We start from the raw sequence: 18,185 nt of genomic DNA on the forward strand, positions 1-18,185 counted from the left end.
CGTTGCCCTTGTGAAATTATGATCACTGCGACCAGTCATCTCTGGCTATTTTATCTCCTCCTACGGACAAATCAAGACATCTGGAGGAGGAGAGAGGGCAGCCACAGCTCATACGTCCTTCAGACATAAAATGTCACACAAGCCCTCGGAGAGCCAGTGCCGACGCAGCTGGAACAGCATCGGCACCGGAGGGGAGTATAAGTGTTATTTTTCCAGGTGGAAACATAGGGATTGAGAAGGGGTTGTCCAAGTAGTGGACAAATCCTTGAAGATGAGCTGAAACTCTCCATAGGACATGTCCTGACAAGTCCCTCTGCACACCCAACACAACTGTGACTACCGACACAAGCGTGGTATCGCTAACAGGATGTTGGTGTTCCCATTCCTAGAGGTGCCATCAGACCCCATCAGGCATTTGTGACTGATGTATACATGTTTAGTGTTTTTTTTCTGAGATATGAATATAAATTTGCTTTCTGATATATTTAATACACTCATATGTTATGATACTAGATCCCGCGGGCCACATCTGCTGTACAACATGGCAAGAACCACGATGGATTTTCCTTTGGAAATGCTGCAGTGTTTCCACACATTTCACCTTCTGCATTATATAGGGTGAAATCTGCAGTGATCTCTGCAGCAGATATTGTCGCGTGAAATCAGGAGCAGAGGTCCATTTATGTTGCAGATTTTCTCTGCACTTTTGTACATTTCTTAAAAAATACTTAGATGTCTCAGATTCTCAGCCCTGAGGCAACATATCCTCTAGGCGATTAACGATCATTTCAGACCTTACATGTTGTTCTCACTTTTTTTCATGACACACCTTGTCGACTTGCCCTATAAACCTGTTAAGATCCTATAAGGTCGCGCCGGTTTATAGTCACAAGTCACACGTTTCTGTTTATTATTTTTAACGGAGTTTACTTTGACTTCTTAAAACTTTTTTTCCCCCCTTTGCGTTTCACTCTGCGTGAACCCCCCGAATAAAGCCCAATTTTATTATATTTACATTTTTCAATGTGTTATTTTAGTATTTATTTAAGCAAATTATATATATGATTTTATTCATAAAGCTTGTCTTTATGCACATATTTTTTTTTTATTGGGATTGGATCCCAGAATGTAGGAAGGGATGAAGTTTTTCTTGGAAAAAGCAATTTAAAACCTTCTTTAAAAAAAACCCCAAACAATTCATGATAAAATATCTGTAATGTAGGACTTGTATGAACGCATGACTAGCTGTGCTGTGCTACTTACAAGAACGGGTAGTTGTGATCACATGGGGCAGGACCAGGGGCTTCATCCATGTGCCTCTTGTCTAGATTAATTACCTGCCTAATTAGCCAGCTCTCTGCCTTTGATTGTAGCTTTGCTCATGAGGTGTGTGCTCCTTGTCTGGTATTCTGATCTTTGCTGCTTGACCTTGGATTTGCCTTGACCATCCATTTGCCTAGCCCCTTTGTCGTGATCCGCTATCGTCTTGGAATATTAACTCAGGACTATTTCCTAACTACACCTTCATCTCACACCTCTGTCTATGACATACACTCTTGGCTTTTGACCTCGGACTTCTTGTCTACCCAGCCGCATGGCTTTTGCTTGAGTAGTGACTGGCATCACAGGGATTAGTCGAACCCCACTCAAGCCAGGGAAAGGAGCAGAGAAATCTTCCAACAAGTCTGTTTATACCCTTTTGATCAGAAGTGATCAACCATAGGAGGGAGCAAGGTCAGCAGATTTTTGCTCTCTGTAATCTGAGAGCTGCGTGATGCAGGGGCTGAGACCCTGATTCCAGAGATATGTCAGTTATTGGATTACTTGGTGTAGTTTTGATAGATGCAGCAGTTCTCAGAACAATGAGCTGTGCATAACCCCTCCCACATCACCGATTGGCCACTTCCTCAGTACCCTGTTAGCAAGCTGCCAATCAGTGATGGGGTGAGGTTACACAAATTAGCTGGACTGCCTGGCACGCACCACCTAGTCCTCCAGTGATAATCTGATAAAACACTGATTATATTGAAACCACAGCACACAGACCAATAAAGAACACATCCCTGGTAACAGGATTTCTATTCGCACTTTTAGCTCCTTTCAGATTAAATGGCAAAAATCAGCTGACAGATTCCCTTTAATGAATGACTGAGGAAGGTTCTCACCTGCTAAATGCAATCATCAAGATCCACTGCTGGCAGCATCCTTTTCAACGTTGAGGAGTGTATTTCTTAGACCCCAGTCTGTGTGTTTACCATATGTTCATGTTCACCCTTTTTGGGTGGCAAATGTCAGAATATTTGGAGTTTGTTTTTTTACTGTGCTGTAGAATTTAGTAGGAAAAAAAATTACACGGTTAACAATGGGACTCTAATATGATGGAGGCTATACAGTGATGTCCATCACCCATAAGGTCTTGTTTCAAACAATGTACACCATGTAGTCTAATCTGATAAATGTATATGATGAGGGCTTTTCCAGGAACATACAGTTATGGGAAACCAATACCGTTATGTGTACAGCAGTGGTGTCAAACTGCATTCCTCGAGGGCCGCAAACAGGTCATGTTTTCAGGATTTCCTTGCATTGCACAAGGTGCTGGAATCATTCTGTGCAGGTGATTAAATTATCACCTGTGCAATACAAGGAAATCCTGAAAACATGACCTGTTTGCGGCCCTCGAGGAATGCAGTTTGACACCTCTGGTGTACACCCATTCTTTATTCCCACCTTTCGACCCCACATTCATGCTTCTAGGGCTGAGCATATGTTCCTAATAGGGAAGCTACTTGTAGACTCATCTGACAGTGTCAAATCTCCCTTGAGAGCAAAGGATGGGGCATGTTCAAAACCAACATACCCAATCTTTTTTTTTTTTTTGTCATCTACCATCCTGGTGAAAGCTGCAACACCCCCACACAGATTAGATGGCTTCCAGTCCTGCGGATTGCGTAAAAATACTTCTTTATTAGTCCATTCACTTGGACAATTATTTGATTCGAAGGGAAAAATTATGTTTTTACACCGCAAAGCTCACTATTCAGTGCACAGTTTTTCTTTTATCCACGTGGTAGGGCAAGTTTAATGCTTGGTAATGGTCTTTTATTGCTACATTGTCGTGAGGAATCAAACGATTCTCCAGCATTGAGACCAGAGAAGAAGACCATTGAGGGAGCGGTTGTATGTGTACATGTCCTTGATACATTTACAAAAGGCACCTATGCTCAAGATAGGGTTGTTTCTTAGCAAGAAGTCAAGGGGAATGAAGTCCCAATTTCCTATAAAAAAAAAAAAAAGGGCACTTGTTTTAGCAATCCGCCACTAATGTACTGTACGTGAAAGATTTAAGACTTGCTGGAACGATTTGCTTCTGTTTTATTAGGGCTGCCATTGAGAAGGCAAGAGCAGAACTTGAGAGAGGTGCTTGGAGATTTCTTAATGGGCTGTCAGGGGCAAGACACCCGGTCTAGGTTTCGCCAGCGCTCTTCCTGTGCATTAAAAGCAACAGGGGCCAAGCAGCGCTTACAGAAGTATGAATTACTTGATGCCTTCTCTGTTCCATATGGTCAGCCGTGTCTCAAACAATTAATCACTTACACAATCTTTGCATTGGATTTAAGGTTTCGGCTGTACCTGTGCCAGTGGGGGCAGCACAAGGGAGGGGAGACTGCGTAAGCATAAAATATCAAGTTTATTAACACCGGGCGCCAAAGTCTAAGCAGCTGGCTTCTATAAACAACACTTCTCATCCCCGCCTCACCTTTACAATGCTATTATTTCACGTGATACTTACTGCGAGAAATCTGAGAATAGTCACATGTATGTGTGTAGAAATATCTATGGTGATTTATGCTCGCGGAGCGTAACGCTCTGTAGAAACATTAATGGCGCACTAATCCGGACATTAGGAGCCAAAATGCCCACTTTTCGGTAACTCCGAAAATATTAGCACTTTGAAGCTAGCGCTGGACACCGAAACTAATGTATAAAAGGGTTTGAGAGTGATCTGAATCCTGTAATTGTGAAACTTTAGCGTAAAATGGTAGGGGTTTAAGTCTGCAGTCATTTTTTGTGACTGTACACTTGTGAATACTCCCAGCGCGCGCACAGCATGCTGTCAGGATTCTCTGGTGACTGCAAATATGTGACTTGCATTCTTGCTGCCACATTATGTCTAGATGTGTCCATCCTCACTCAAGTCACTTGTATGGAACAAGGACTAAAATATATGTATTATATTTTTTTGGTGGTGTTCCTATGCAGAATGCAGCATTCGAGACGAGTTTGTTATAGGCTGCTCCTCTCTGCATAGGCAGCAACAAAGACTTTTTTGTGTGAAAGTGTGCTTTATCATGTTTGTTGCTGTATATGAAGAGCACAGTAGCCAAACTCATCTCGACTGCTGCACTCTTCATAGACAGCAACTAAAATGTCAAAAGCTGCATTGTGCTCTTCCATAGTAGCTCACTATCTCTACTCTTGTAAAATTGTCAGGAAAAGTCTCAAATCACAAAAAAACACTAAATTTATAATAAGCTTTTAAGCTTTTGCCTACTTTTTCTAACCGTAACCAGGGTTTGGGATAGGAGTAGAGTTGGGCGTAGTCTTAGGACTAGGGTTTGGGATAGGAGTAGAGTTGGGCATAGGGTTAGGACTACGGTTTGGGATAGGAGTAGAGTTGGGCGTAAAGTTAGGACTAGGGTTTGGGATAGGAGTAGAGTTGGGCATAGGGTTAGGACTAGGGATTGGGATAGGAGTAGAGTTGGGCTTAGGGTTAGGACTAGGGTTTGGGATAGGAGTAAAGCTGGATGTAGGGTTAGGACTACGGTTTGGGATAGGAGTAGAGTTGGGCATAGGGTTAGGACTACGGTTTGGGATAGGAGTAGAGTTGAGCGTAGGGTTACGACTAGGGTTTGGGATAGGAGTAGAGTTGGGCGTAGGGTTAGGACTAGGGTTTGGGCTAGGAGTAGTTAGGCGTAGGGTTAGGACTAGGGTTTTGGATAGGAGTAGAGTTGGACGTAGGGTTAGGACTAGGGTTTGAGATAGAAGTAGAGTTGGGAGTAGAGTTACGACCAGGGTTTGGGATTGGGTAAACAAAGTTACATCAAAATAAAACACACAAATGTAATTAAAAAATACAACGTAAAAAAATAGATAAAATGTTAAATATAAAGTTCTACATTATGTCTAACCGTCCACTTGTTATGGGGTGCAAATTACTTGTCTCGCCCCGGGCACTGGCCTGAAGGACTGGTTGATAAATTCTCTTTTTGGTGTTCTTGGCGTCATGAACTGCCCACTCATGCCCTGCATCGGGCAGAATATAGAATATCAGTTTTTCCTGAATTTTTCCTTTAATCATCTCAAGGCTCCCACAACCAATATAAAGATGAATTACTACTGGGATTTGAGATATTAAACCATGAGGTTTGATCGGTAAAAATCAGTTTCCTCTCCATCTTAACTTTTGATGAACTGACCCCAGCTTTTTTTTGTCTCTGGTGGTCACTTTAATTAAAATTATTTTTGAATTTGAGACAGTTTTGTAGTTTTTATTTTTTTAACTAAATTCAAGTAATCTTTCCGAATAAATTCTGATTCCTGCCCCCTCTCTGGATTTGTAGTCATGTCGAACATTTACTGCTGCTATTTTTTGTTGTATGTTACAAATCCTGATATTTTCCATCTGCACAAGTAAAATCCTCGTTATTAAGAAAATACCATTTCTTTGGTACACATCCTGTTGACCTCTGATTTTGCCCTGTTAACCTTGTCTTTAAACATCAGGTCACCAGGGCAAGTCCATCTCACTCAGGAAACAATTGAAAGAAAGTGTTGGCATTGTACAAATATTGGAAATAGTATGCATGCCCTTATAACAGGGGAGGCCTGATAAGGCTATGGAAAGCACAACTAAGAGAAGTGTTTGTTATCCACTCTGTTGACCTCTAGCCCCTGACTGTAAAATACCTCCATTAGTTGGAGATAGTAGGTGAAGGCTTCAGTCAACCCTTAGGGGAAGCATCGGTCAGAGCACTAGTACGGTACCTGTCATCAGGCTCATAACATTTCCTATAATAGGTTTCGTAACTAATGTGAACAATCCACTAACTGCCGCCAAGACTGTCTTGCACCAGCTTTCTTCCTTTGCATGGACTTATAGGTTTTTTCCATTCTTTTGAGGAACATCCCCATTTATCCTACCTTCTTCTAAACTCTAATGATGGGCGAACGTGCTGGGATAAGGTGTTATCGGAGCATGCTCGTGTGCTGAGTGTCTTCAGCATGCTCGAAAAATATGATTGAGTCTCTGCGGCTGTTCAACAGCAGCAACACATGCAGGGATTGTGTAACAAACAGGCAATCCCTGCATGCGTTATGGCTTTCAAACAGCCGCAGGGACTGGACCATATTTTTCGAGCAGGTCGAAGACACTCGGTTTACACCCGAGCATGCTCGGATAGCACCTTATCTAATAACGTTCGCTCATCCCCACTAAACATGAGAAATTACCATTAATCTGAAAATAGTCCAACACACCTGTCCGCAGGTATTGCAGGGCATTTCAGCTCAACCCCCTTCACTTCAGTATAGGAGAGCTAGACCCCACCAATGGATGGGTATGTTGCCATTTTTGGAATAAAAAAAAAGCAGCCATGTTTTTCTATTACACGATTTAAAAAAAAACCTGTCGGCACCGAATGGCTGACAACTAAGTAAAGGTGCTCTGTGCACCCTTGAGGTGGCCAAACCGTTCACTGCACCTTCCCACCTTCTTGATTTTCCTTTATCTCCACGATTCTCTGGCTCCATAAAGCCAAAGATGTCATTCAAAATAGAAGGTGGGGAGATATGGGGGAAAGCAAGGAGTTTGGAGGCTGCAGTGAACTGTTTGGCCAAGTCAAGGGTGCACTGAACCCCTGTTTTTGGTTTGATCAGTAATTGTGTGCTGACAGGGTTCCCTTTAAGGGGACTCTGTCAGCATAGAATGAGAGTTCCAACTAAGTACATGCGCTCGGTGCTTCACAATGGGTCCAATCATTTATATACACCTTCCAGCCTGCTTGGTTTCCATATATCTCCACCCTTTTCTGATAATATGAAACCAAGTCTGTCAATCAAATTAGAGGGGGTAGACTGATGGGAAAACAATCAGGTGGGAAGTTGCATTTAAATGATTTGCTATGCCATGAAGCACCGAGCATCAGGACATAGCTTGAACAGTCACTCTGTGAAAATTAACAGTCCCTTTAAGTGAAAATTAAAATGGTCTGGATGCCTATATTGAAGATTTTGACAGTGTATAGTCGTATATGTGGGCGATATATTGGAATGGCAGGTCAGATGAGCTACCGTACGAGATGGCGCAATAAGTATTCAGCTGTTTCATTAACAGAACAGAATAAGCATTTGCTGTATTCCTGGACCGGCGTTCCACCCTCATCCTCGTGATCAGGTGCAGGAGTGTAGTTCCTGTTTATGGAAAGTTTTGGTCTTTGCCTTTTAATCTCTGTATGCCAAGGGATATTCAGGAGATATGCAGATACAGTTAGTGGTAGTAAAAAGAATGCAAAATATAAGAGTCAGATACCAGTCACATGAAAGGCCTGGCTTGGGATCCCCTCTGTTCCTTGACTTCTCCCCACATGATATGTCGTCGTGACCACCCCAGAAAAAGCCATAGGCCATACTTTACATGAGCAATTAACCCCTTTGGTTCCCTTCTGTCACCTGGATTTGACCTAAATCGCCTCCTCAGCTAAAAACTCCAAAACATAAGATGGGTCATAACTCCTTAATGGACGATCCTATGGAAGCAATTTTGGCTCCATCAGATTCAGTTGGGCCCCTGGAAGGCTTTCGCTTTGTTCTGGGATCTTGGAAATATACACGATGTACAGCTAGGATGTATAACATCTCCATAACTCATTATAGGATTATGTTTCTAGAATGTTCTTTGGCAGCTTCAATTCAGCAGGACTCTATATTGCATGCAAGCCTTTGTCCTGAGCTTCGCTTTCTCAAAGTGTGAGATCTGTCACTCACATCCTATTGAGGCTTGACCACCTGCTGAGCTAGGTGCCAGTTTTCCCTTTTGAGGCTTTGAGAATGCTGGACAACAAGCTGAGCCAGGTTTCCTGTCACTGCTGCCCAAAGGAAGAAAGTTGTATAATCCTTTGCCTAATAGGATACATATTATTGACATGAAATTATATCTCCAATATTCTTCACACTGTGGTTTATGATGAAGTATAACACTAATCCTGGCCGTTACATGACTTGTATCTTGTGTCTTTTTCAACAGTTCGTTCTTCCCTGTGCACTAGAAGCTGCCACAGTTTTTCTTTGTCTTTTTCTCTGATCCTATTTCTCTCCATCTCCCCACCTTCACTTCTTCCTTCTCCATTTACTTTTCAAGCAAAGGTTTAATTTTATCCCTCGCTGCAGACAGATATGTAGACAGATTTGAGCAGGTATTTCTCAGAGTCCAAAAGACAAATTGTGACTGGTAAGTGGACAAATAGGCTTTTCACCAATTTTTTTTTCTTGTAGTGTTGATTTATGATAAATAAGTGCAGCTGCTGTTAAAAAATGGTGTTGCATTTTCTACTCTGATACTTCCCTAATGTATAAAACGCTAGTGTGAAAGTAGCCTTACATACAGTACACACATCTACTACTTACACACAAATGGCTCTGCTACATAAACACATTACTGCTAAACGAAGCTCTGCTACATGCGCATACACACAGCTTAGCTACATCAATGTACATGAATCTCAGCTACATACACATACAGTTCAGCTACATAAACTGCTCATCTTTGGTAACTTTCTCTTCTGCTGTTCAACAATCATACAGTTAAGTGTGAAGCAAGACGGGAGCGAGCGGTTGCCTCAGTGATCTGGAAGGGTTAACATTCTCCTTGATTATAGGAAGCTGCCTTTGAACTATAGAGGCACACTTTTCTGCAAGTTTTTTTGTTCTTGCTAAATAGTGCATCTTTTAGAAAACGGTGTGTGTCCCAAAATCGTTGCCGAACACCATATAAGTTGCTCTAAAAAAAAAATTAGGCCATGCAAAAACTAAAATAATGTACGATTATCAGGATTTGAGAAGGCAAATGCAAAAGCATTCTACCTGTCTTTAGTGCTCAAACCGGTCGTGTACTGGAGGAGTTTAGTGAAATCGTCAGATAGAAACCAGTTTGTTTTAAAAAAGAAAAGAAAAGAGAAAAAGCGGGGTTAGAAAAACATGGCTGCTTTCTTCCAAAAACAGCACCACATCTGTCCACAGGTTGTGTGTGGTATTGCAGCCTAATCTCATTCACTTCATTGGCACTTAGCTATACTATCAAACCATGTTTGAACTGTAAAATAGATCCTCGGTCTACTTTTATTGATCTGCTCTTCTTCAGGGTTCCACAGGGAAGTTCCAATGGAAAACAGTATTTTCTTTCAAAATTACCTTGATGATGTGCTATAGCAAAGAAAGAGTTATTGAATAAAGATCACGGAAAGTGAACCGTACCAGGTAATATTTGTCAGGCATTGTCTGGTGTGTGCTTTGGTTTTCCTCTGTAACTCATTCCTTCCATTTTGACATACCTCTGACACATTATCTCCACGGTAATAAACCACAAAGGAAGTCTACGATCATCCAACGGATGCCTCCTAAAGATGAAATACTGGCCGATTTAACCAGTATCACTAATCATAAAATGACTTTATATTATCCAATATATTAAAACTTCGTATAGTATATTATTTTTGTGTGCCACTGACAAAATCTCTAGCCGTTATTGATTGCGCGCACATAGCTCGCTCTGTTACTGCCAGTTTATGTCGTTTTTCTGGCGGGGATAGCTCAATATTCTTTCCTTGTTTCTGTGATTTAATTCAAGTCAATGTATCTTATACCTTTTATATTAACTCAAAATTTTGTTTATAAAAAAAACTCCAAACTCGTATTTATTCTTTGTTGCAGTTTTTTATTTCCCTTTTAATGGATCTATGTAACAGGGAAGGATGCTACTCCTTTTTCTCATACAAAGTTATATATTCTTAAAAACTGGTTCAAAATCTTATACACTTACACTGATCCAACTTGTATGTTAGTTAGTTATATATGTCAGGTTTTAAAGGGATTGTCTCATCAGGGCAACACCTGACAACCCCCACTCTGGAGCCCCTCAACTAGTTTATATGGACATTATAATGGCAGGTTCACTTCTTGGCACTACTCTGAGCCAGAATACAATATTATTGGTGCACACAACTTTACTGTGTAGACTGGGACGTCTTCACATAGGGCGGGTATTTTTCTTAAAAGCCTCCTCTGCTGGAGATCTAGGAATTGCTGGATAACAGACTCCACTGCCTTTCTAAGGCCGTGTTTTATGGACGTCTAAGTTCAGCCTAAGGACTTCCCATTTGTTGGCTAGCCGCACATGACTGAAATGCCACCCACCGCAGTGGACGATGGCCGCACTATTTTGAAACATGTGGTCTAACCTTGAAGGACCATTTAGATTAGCATCTTGGCTATTATGAAACATGTGGTCTAACCCTGATGGACCATTTAGATAAGCATCTCGGCTGCCATCACAGTGTCAGGATGACCAACGAATGTTTTTGCATTTCCTACATGATGTTTTGCACGACTAATGACCAGTAAGAACATGCACACTACACCAATTTGCATCAAAGTATTGGACACACTCTCTCCATAGCGTTTGGGTTTGACTGATCTGACCATCTTTGGGTACAAATGGGCTCTTATGACCCCTACACACATTAAATAAAAGTCGGATGAACCCATTGATTTTGGCAAAATCGCCCAACTAATATGTATGGGGTCCTCCTAACTCTCCACCAACTGATTTTGTCGGAGGAGTTAAGGAGACGACGGTTGGAATCCAGTCACCCAATCCCTTTGCTTTGACACCGCCTGATGTTTAGCCGAGAGTCATGTAATGTGTACGGCCAACTTTGGGAAGGGGCTGAACGTCATCACTTTTTGGGGAGTAATATTCTACGACCTTTTCCCCTCAATGAATTCCCATTCATTGCAGCTGACATAAAGCATACACCCTAGTGAAAATACCATAAGAAAAATGTGTGCCTCCAATAAAAGATTTTTTTTTTTAGTAATCAAATAATAAGCTGCACTGTCTTAACAAAAAGCTGCACTGTCTTAAAAAAAATTGCAAACTCATTTGGAATTTATTAACCTAAATTAAAAGCATGAAACACTCCTTTTAAAGCAAACAATTTGAAACCGATCTTACAATAACATTAGCGGCCTTTAATTCAACCTCGAGCCATGGTGACTTGATGGATGAACGATCTGTATGAACACGGATCTTGTGTAAGTCTAGCTAGTTCCACCAGGGTCTTCTCCACCATTATCTTGGTAGTATTGAGCCATCGGGATGCTGGTCTTCCTCTTCACCTTGTTCCTTCTATTCTTGCATGATGTCCTTCAGTGATTTCTCTCTCTTCGTATGATGTGTCCAAAGTAGACAAGTCATTGTTTGGTGATCCTTGCTTGATTTATTTGTTCTTCTCGCCGTCCATGGTATCTACAGTCATGGCCAAAAGTATTAAGACCCCGGCAATTCTGTCAGATAATACTCAGTTTCTTCCTGAAAATGATTGTAATCACAAATTATTTGGTATTATTTAATTTGTCTTAAATGAAAAAAAACAAAAAGAATTGTCCTAAAGCCAAATTGGATATAATTCCACACCAAACATAAAAAAGAGGGTGGACAAAAGTATTGGTACCCTTCAAAAAATCATGTGATGCTTCTCTTTGTGTAATTAACAGCACCTGTAACTTACCTGTGGCACCTAACAGGTGTTGGCAATAACTAAATCACACTTGCAGCCAGTTGACATGGATTAAAGTTGACTCAACCTCTGTCCTGTGTCCTTGTGTGTACCACATTGAGCATGGAGATAAAAAAGAAGACCAAAGAACTGTCTGAGGACTTGAGAAACCAAATTGTGAGGAAGCATGAGCAATCTCAAGGCTACAAGTTCATCTCCAAAGACCTGAATGTTCCTGCGTCTACCGTGCGCAGTGTCATCAAGAATTTTAAAGCCCATGGCACTGTGGCTAACCTCCCTAGATGTGGATGGAAAAGAAAAATTGACAAGAGATTTCAACGCAAGATTGTGCGGATGTTGGATAAAGAACCTCAACTAACATCCAAACAAGTTCAAGCTGCCCTGCAGTCCGAGGGTACAACAGTGTCAACCCGTACTATCCGTTGGCGTCTGAATGAAAAGGGACTGTATGGTAGGAGACCCAGGAAGACCCCACTTCTTACCCCGAGACATAAAAAAGCCAGACTGGAGTTTGCCAAAACTTACCTGAAAAGGCCTAAAACGTTTTGGAAGAATGTTCTCTGGTTAGATGAGACAAAAGTAGAGCTTTTTGGGAAAAGGCATCAACATAGAGTTTACAGGAGAAAAAAAGAGGCATTCAAAGAAAAGAACACGGTCCCTACAGTCAAACATGGCGGGGGTTCCCTGATGTCCTGGGGTTGCTTTGCTGTCTCTGGCACTGGACTGCTTGACTGTGTGCGTTGCATTATGAAGTCTGAAGACTACAACAAATTTTGCAGCATAATGTAGGGCCCAGTGTGAGAAATCTGGGTCTCCCTCAGAGGTCATGGGTCTTCCAGCAGGACAATGACCCAAAACACACTTCAAAAAGCACTAGAAAATGGTTTGAGAGAAAGCACTGGAGACTTCTAAGGTGGCCAGCAATGAGTCCAGACCTGAATCCCATAGAACACCTGTGGAGAGATCTAAAAATGGCAGTTTGGAGAAGGCACCCTTCAAATATCAGGGACCTGGGGCAGTTTGCCAAAGAAGAATGGTCTAAAATTCCAGCAGAGCATTGTAAGAAACTCATTGATGGTTACTGGAAGCGGTTGTTCAGAGTTATTTTGACTAAAGTTTGTGCAACAAAGTATTAGGCTGAGGGTGCCAATACTTTTGTCTGGCCCATTTTTGGAGTTTTGTGTGAAATGATCAATGTTTTGCTTTTTGCTTCATTCTCTTTTGTGTTTTTTCATTTAAGACAAATTAATCGAAGATAATAATACCAAAGAATTTGTGTTTGCAATCATTTTCAGGAAGAAACTGAGTATTTTCTGACGAATTGCAGGGGTGTGAATACTTTTGGCTATGACTGTATAACGTCCTTCTCCAGCACCGCATTTCCAAGGTGTTGATTCTACTTTTGTCTTGTTTTTTAATCATCCAGGTTGGCATTCTGGTCTACAGAAAAGACCAGGCTATGATTTCATATAAATACAACAAACCTACCAAAAGGGCCCAGTGACCCAGCCTTGCTGGTATTTAAAGCATACATTTTATCTCCATAAAGCAGGCGGTCCTGATGTTTGTTCGCTGATGATATGTTCATTGCCACTAATACAGACAGTAATACATATCAGAGACTAAAAACCAACACACGCAGGACACTGCAATATTAACTCACTTTTGACCCAATTCACTGTCAATATTTTAACCTTATAATGACTAAATGTAAATTTACGATGTTTGGTCCTGAACTTTAACCCCATGCTATTGTAAATTTGCTGCACCTTGCTAAAACTGGAAACTCTCAAGAGAAGACTGAAGCGGTTTATTACTGCTTCTGTCTTCTGTTTCGCTGTGCAGCGTAATGAAGCATTGTTAGTCCTTTTTTTATGACCTGACGATCATGATCATTAGGCCACATTTACATGTTTAGTATTTGGTCAGTATTTTACATCGGTATTTGTAAGCCAAAATTACTAGTGGGTCATAAATGCAGAAGTGGTGATGTGTTTCTATTATACTTTTCCTCTGATTGTTCCTCTCCTGGTTTTGTATTACAAATACTGATGTAAAATACTGACCAAGTACTCAATGTGTGAACATGGCTGTAACAACCCTGCTGGCATTACTGCATGGCCTCCCATCCCCCACCTGCATTACACTCAACTCACTTCTCTGGGCCATCTTGTGACTTCTCTCTGCTGCCAGCTCCATGCTGTGTGCGTCATGTCTGCTGCTTGCTCTGTGCATGCTCTGTCTGTGTGCATAGGGGGGCGGCGCCGGAAACTCCTGTGTCTTATTGAGACTGCGTGCACCTTGCTAAGGTATGCCCGGCCAACTGCCATGAGGCTTCCTGTATTTAAGACATCCCCACCCATTGGTGGGGGCCTGTGCAACTTACTCCCTCAGTCAGTTCTTAGCTGCTGAGGTGCAAGGCCCTGTCTCTTTTACTCTCGTGTCGGCCACCCAGGGGGGCGTTGTACCCTGGTTTGTTTTTTGTAGCCACCCAGAGGGGCGTTGTACCCTGGCCTATGTCCGCCATCCAGAGGGGTGTCGAACCCTGGCTTGTGTCCATGTCTTTGTGCCTTGTCCTGTTCCTGACTTTGTCTTAGCCTTGACCTGTTCCTGTGTCCGTTTGTATCCCTGCCTTGGATTCCATTCCCTGCTGTGCGTACTCTGTGTCTTGCTTTGCTCTGCTCTCTGCGACCTTGCTTTGCTCCTTGCTCTGCATTCTGTGACCTTGCTCTGCTCTCTGTGGTTTTGTTCTGCGCTCTGCACTCTGTCTTGCTCTGCACTCTGACTTTGCTCAGCTCTGCACTCTGTGGCTTTGCTCTCAGCTCTGCACTCTGTGTCTTGCTCTGCACTCAGCCCTGCACTCTGACTTTGTTCTGCTCTCAGCTCTGCACTCTGTGGCTTTGCTCTCAGTTCTGCTCTCTGTAACTTTGCTCTGCACTCTGTGGCTTTGCTCTGCGGCTTCGCTCCTTGCGGTTCTACCTGGCTCCGCTCCTTGCGGTTCTACGTCTCTTGCTCTTCTCTCCGCCTCCTGCGTTTCTGCACTTGGCTCCGCCTACTGTGTTTCTGCACGTGGCTCCGCCTTTTTCTCTTGGCTCTGCCTCCTGCGTTTCTGCACTTGGCTCCGCCTCCTGCTCTTGGCTCCGCCTCCTGCATATCAATTCTTGGCTCTAGCTCCTGTGCTTTCGCTCTGCATCCGCTCTTGTGGTCTTTCTTTACCTATTCTTAAGTCCTCCTGTCTGAACAGGTTCTTACCTGTTTAACATACCTGCCTGCAGACCGCTACCTACCGGTTCTTCTAGCCGTACCTGTCTGCCAACCAGAGAGCCAGCCATGCCCGCCTGCCTGCCACTGTCTCTGTTGTACCCGTTCGCCTGCCTGTGTCCCAGCCTTGCCCGCCTGTCTGCCAGTGTGCCAGCCATGCCTGCTTGCTTGTCTATGTTCTGTTCCCCGGTGGGATCAGCAGCCACAGCCAGACACCACCCTGGAGTGGTACCTGGTAGCTTCCTGCCGCACAAGTCTGACCTGACCAAGGAAGCTACTTAGTTACACCCCTTCCAGGGTAGTCTGGTCTGTGGCCCAGTGGGGCCACACCCCCGCACGCCTGCGCCAACCAGTCTGGGCGCGAGCGTGACTATGGCCTTTGGTGCATGCCGGTATAGCTAATCTGCTGGGTCCTGGCAGACTTAGCTGAGCTCTGCCAATGACTTATGCCACTGAGGGAAGCTGCTTTTCCCCTGTAATTTGGCTTGTATTGATGTCTCTGTTACACTGTGAAAAAATGATCAGTAAAGGAAAAAAAAAGATCTTTGATGATCTCTGAGGAAATATAATGTAAAACAACATATACAAATAAAAGTGTAAAAATCTGTAGTAGGAAAAGTAATACAAATGACAAAAATATGAAAAACTCTATTTTTTTAGTGGAAGATACTTTTTTTATTATATTCATGTAAGAAGAAAAAATAAAACCTACTCTTTTCAGTTATCTACGCGACTGTAATAACCTGGAAAATTCACTCAATTCTTGGCTTGAAACATGAATATTAGAAATGTAATCCAAAAAAGAAAGCCAAAAAATAGCATTTGCGTCGCCAAAGAAAAATTACATGAATTTCAAAGTAATTTATATGTAACTCCAAAACGGCTCTAAAAATAATAGAATTTGTCCAACATAAAGACAACATATAGCCACGTCCATGGAGAAATAAAAAAAATATATAGCAGAGGGACAAAAATAATTGTCCTTTTTGTCTTGGTTTTTAAGGGGTTAAGGTAGTGTGAATAAAAAATGTATGTGTTAATACCCATTAGAGAAAGGCTGAGTTATTTGGGTCCTTGGATCCCTTTTGGTATAGTTGTATTTAATCAATTCCTTTCTTTGGTCTTTACGATCCCATTTGTTATAAATTATTTATGTTATAATCTGAGTATTACAAAAGTTGTGGAATGGGTATCCATGTTGAAAAAGAATTAAAAGACTGAGTTAAAAACACGGAAGAAATGGAATTGTTTGATACATATTTTTTCTGTATAGGATTATAGTGTTTGCGCATTTGTGTTTATAGTGTTATATACAACGTACGTAGTTTATATCAAATCTTGTGCGCTTGGCGAGTAACTTAGGTTGCAAATGAGTTAAACCATACTCTTTTATGGCTTGTTTTATGTGACGCATATATTGACTAAAGTCCAAATATATGGTGACCATTTTCGGTCATCATTTCCCATATTGATTAACTGGCAAACATGCAATAGTAATAATGAAAATATATTGATTTACTGTCCTCATTTGCCTATGAGCTTTTTTATTAATTTTACGTGTTTCCCCTTCTTTCCCCCTTTATCTAATTGCTGCGCAGACCAGCCTATTGCTAAAAGAGCTTGAAAAAGACGGCTGGACTGGGGAGGACAAGTACAAAATACTCCAGTGCATTACGCCATTACTAGCCGAGCGCCAAGACCTGCGGCTTGAATGGAGAAAGAGGTGAGATTGACAATGAAGAATAATTCTGGAATTTAATCTCTGTATATACCTTATTAGTTTGTAAATGGAGATAGTGTATTTAACCCTGCTGTTCGGGTCCAAATGACCCGAAATGAAAGTTGAGACCCTGCAGATTATTTATTATGCAGATCTAAAACTTATCATTTGACTTTTCCTCATTTGAGGGGTTCTTACCATGAGTGTTGTTTTTTTTTATCTACTTTTTGCTACACGCTGATTGTTACACTTGTACTGTTGGGGTCAATATGACCCCATAACATTTTACACTATTCAACAGGTCTCTAATTATTTCTGCCTGCAAAATGTACTTGTTTTCCTGTGTACTTCATCTCGTTATTCAATTATTATGATTAACATATTATTATAATACAAATGACAAATATAGAGGGACAACGAGTTTATGGTGATAAATGGAACAAATTAGATGTGACAGCTCTAAATGCTTCTATTGGTTTACTTCATTTAGCAGGAGTATACAAATCTTATGGTGAATCAACTAAAAGTTTGTGGAATTCCAAAACTGGTCGCCACATATTTAGAGCTACAATGCCTCTTGAAAGGTTTCATGAGATTTCTAGAGTACTGAGGTTTGATAATAAAACAGGTCCAATTGAAAGAAGAACTAAAGATAAACTAGCCCTTATTAGAAATGTTTGGAATGGGTAGAGATTCTACCAAAATTATATAAATTGGTGAAGCTGTAACTGTCAATGAACAACTGGTGGCATTCCAAGGTAGGTGGCTGTCCAGACAATACATACCGAGTAGGCCAGTAAAGTGCAACATCAAGATCTGGACACTTTGTGACAGCGAAAGTTCATACGTTGTAAACGCTCAAGTGTATACAGGAAGAAACGCTGGAGAAAGAGCTGAAAAAAGTTAAGGTATGCGAGTTGTTTTCGACTTGACTCATGGACTGAAAGGACAAAATGTCACATGTGACAACTTTTTCACATCCTACCAACTGGGCCAGATGTTGCGAAAAAGACAACTTACCATTCTGGGTACTATAAGGAAAAACAAGGCAGAACTGCCGCAAGGTATCCTTAGTAAAAGAGATGTGTATAGTTCTACTTTTTACTTTACTGGAGATACAACAGTTGTGTCTTTCGTTCCCCAAAAAAATAAACATGTAATTCTAATGAGCACAATGCACCATGACAATGCAATAAGTAATCGAGAAGACAGAAAGCCGGACATTATATTAGATTTTAATGCCGCAAAAGGGGCCGTTGACACACTAGATCAAGCAATATCATTATACACATGCAAATGCAAAACTAATCGTTGGCCAATGATAATATTTTACAACATTCTGGATGTTT

The 18,185-nt window shown here is 41.6% G+C and overlaps 1 protein-coding gene across 2 annotated transcripts in view; it reads left to right on the forward strand.

Annotated features, from left to right (window-relative positions):
* FTO (FTO alpha-ketoglutarate dependent dioxygenase) overlaps positions 1 to 18,185 on the forward strand; it is a 299,722-nt gene that overhangs the window by 113,910 nt on the left and 167,627 nt on the right. For both annotated transcript variants that reach the window (XM_069738571.1, XM_069738572.1), the window contains exon 8: positions 16,715 to 16,839. In XM_069738571.1, coding sequence (XP_069594672.1) covers positions 16,715 to 16,839 — 125 coding nt within the window. The remainder of the gene's footprint in view (positions 1 to 16,714; positions 16,840 to 18,185) is intronic.

The sequence above is a fragment of the Ranitomeya imitator genome, chromosome 9 (assembly GCF_032444005.1).
Source record: "Ranitomeya imitator isolate aRanImi1 chromosome 9, aRanImi1.pri, whole genome shotgun sequence".
Taxonomy (NCBI): domain Eukaryota; kingdom Metazoa; phylum Chordata; class Amphibia; order Anura; family Dendrobatidae; genus Ranitomeya; species Ranitomeya imitator.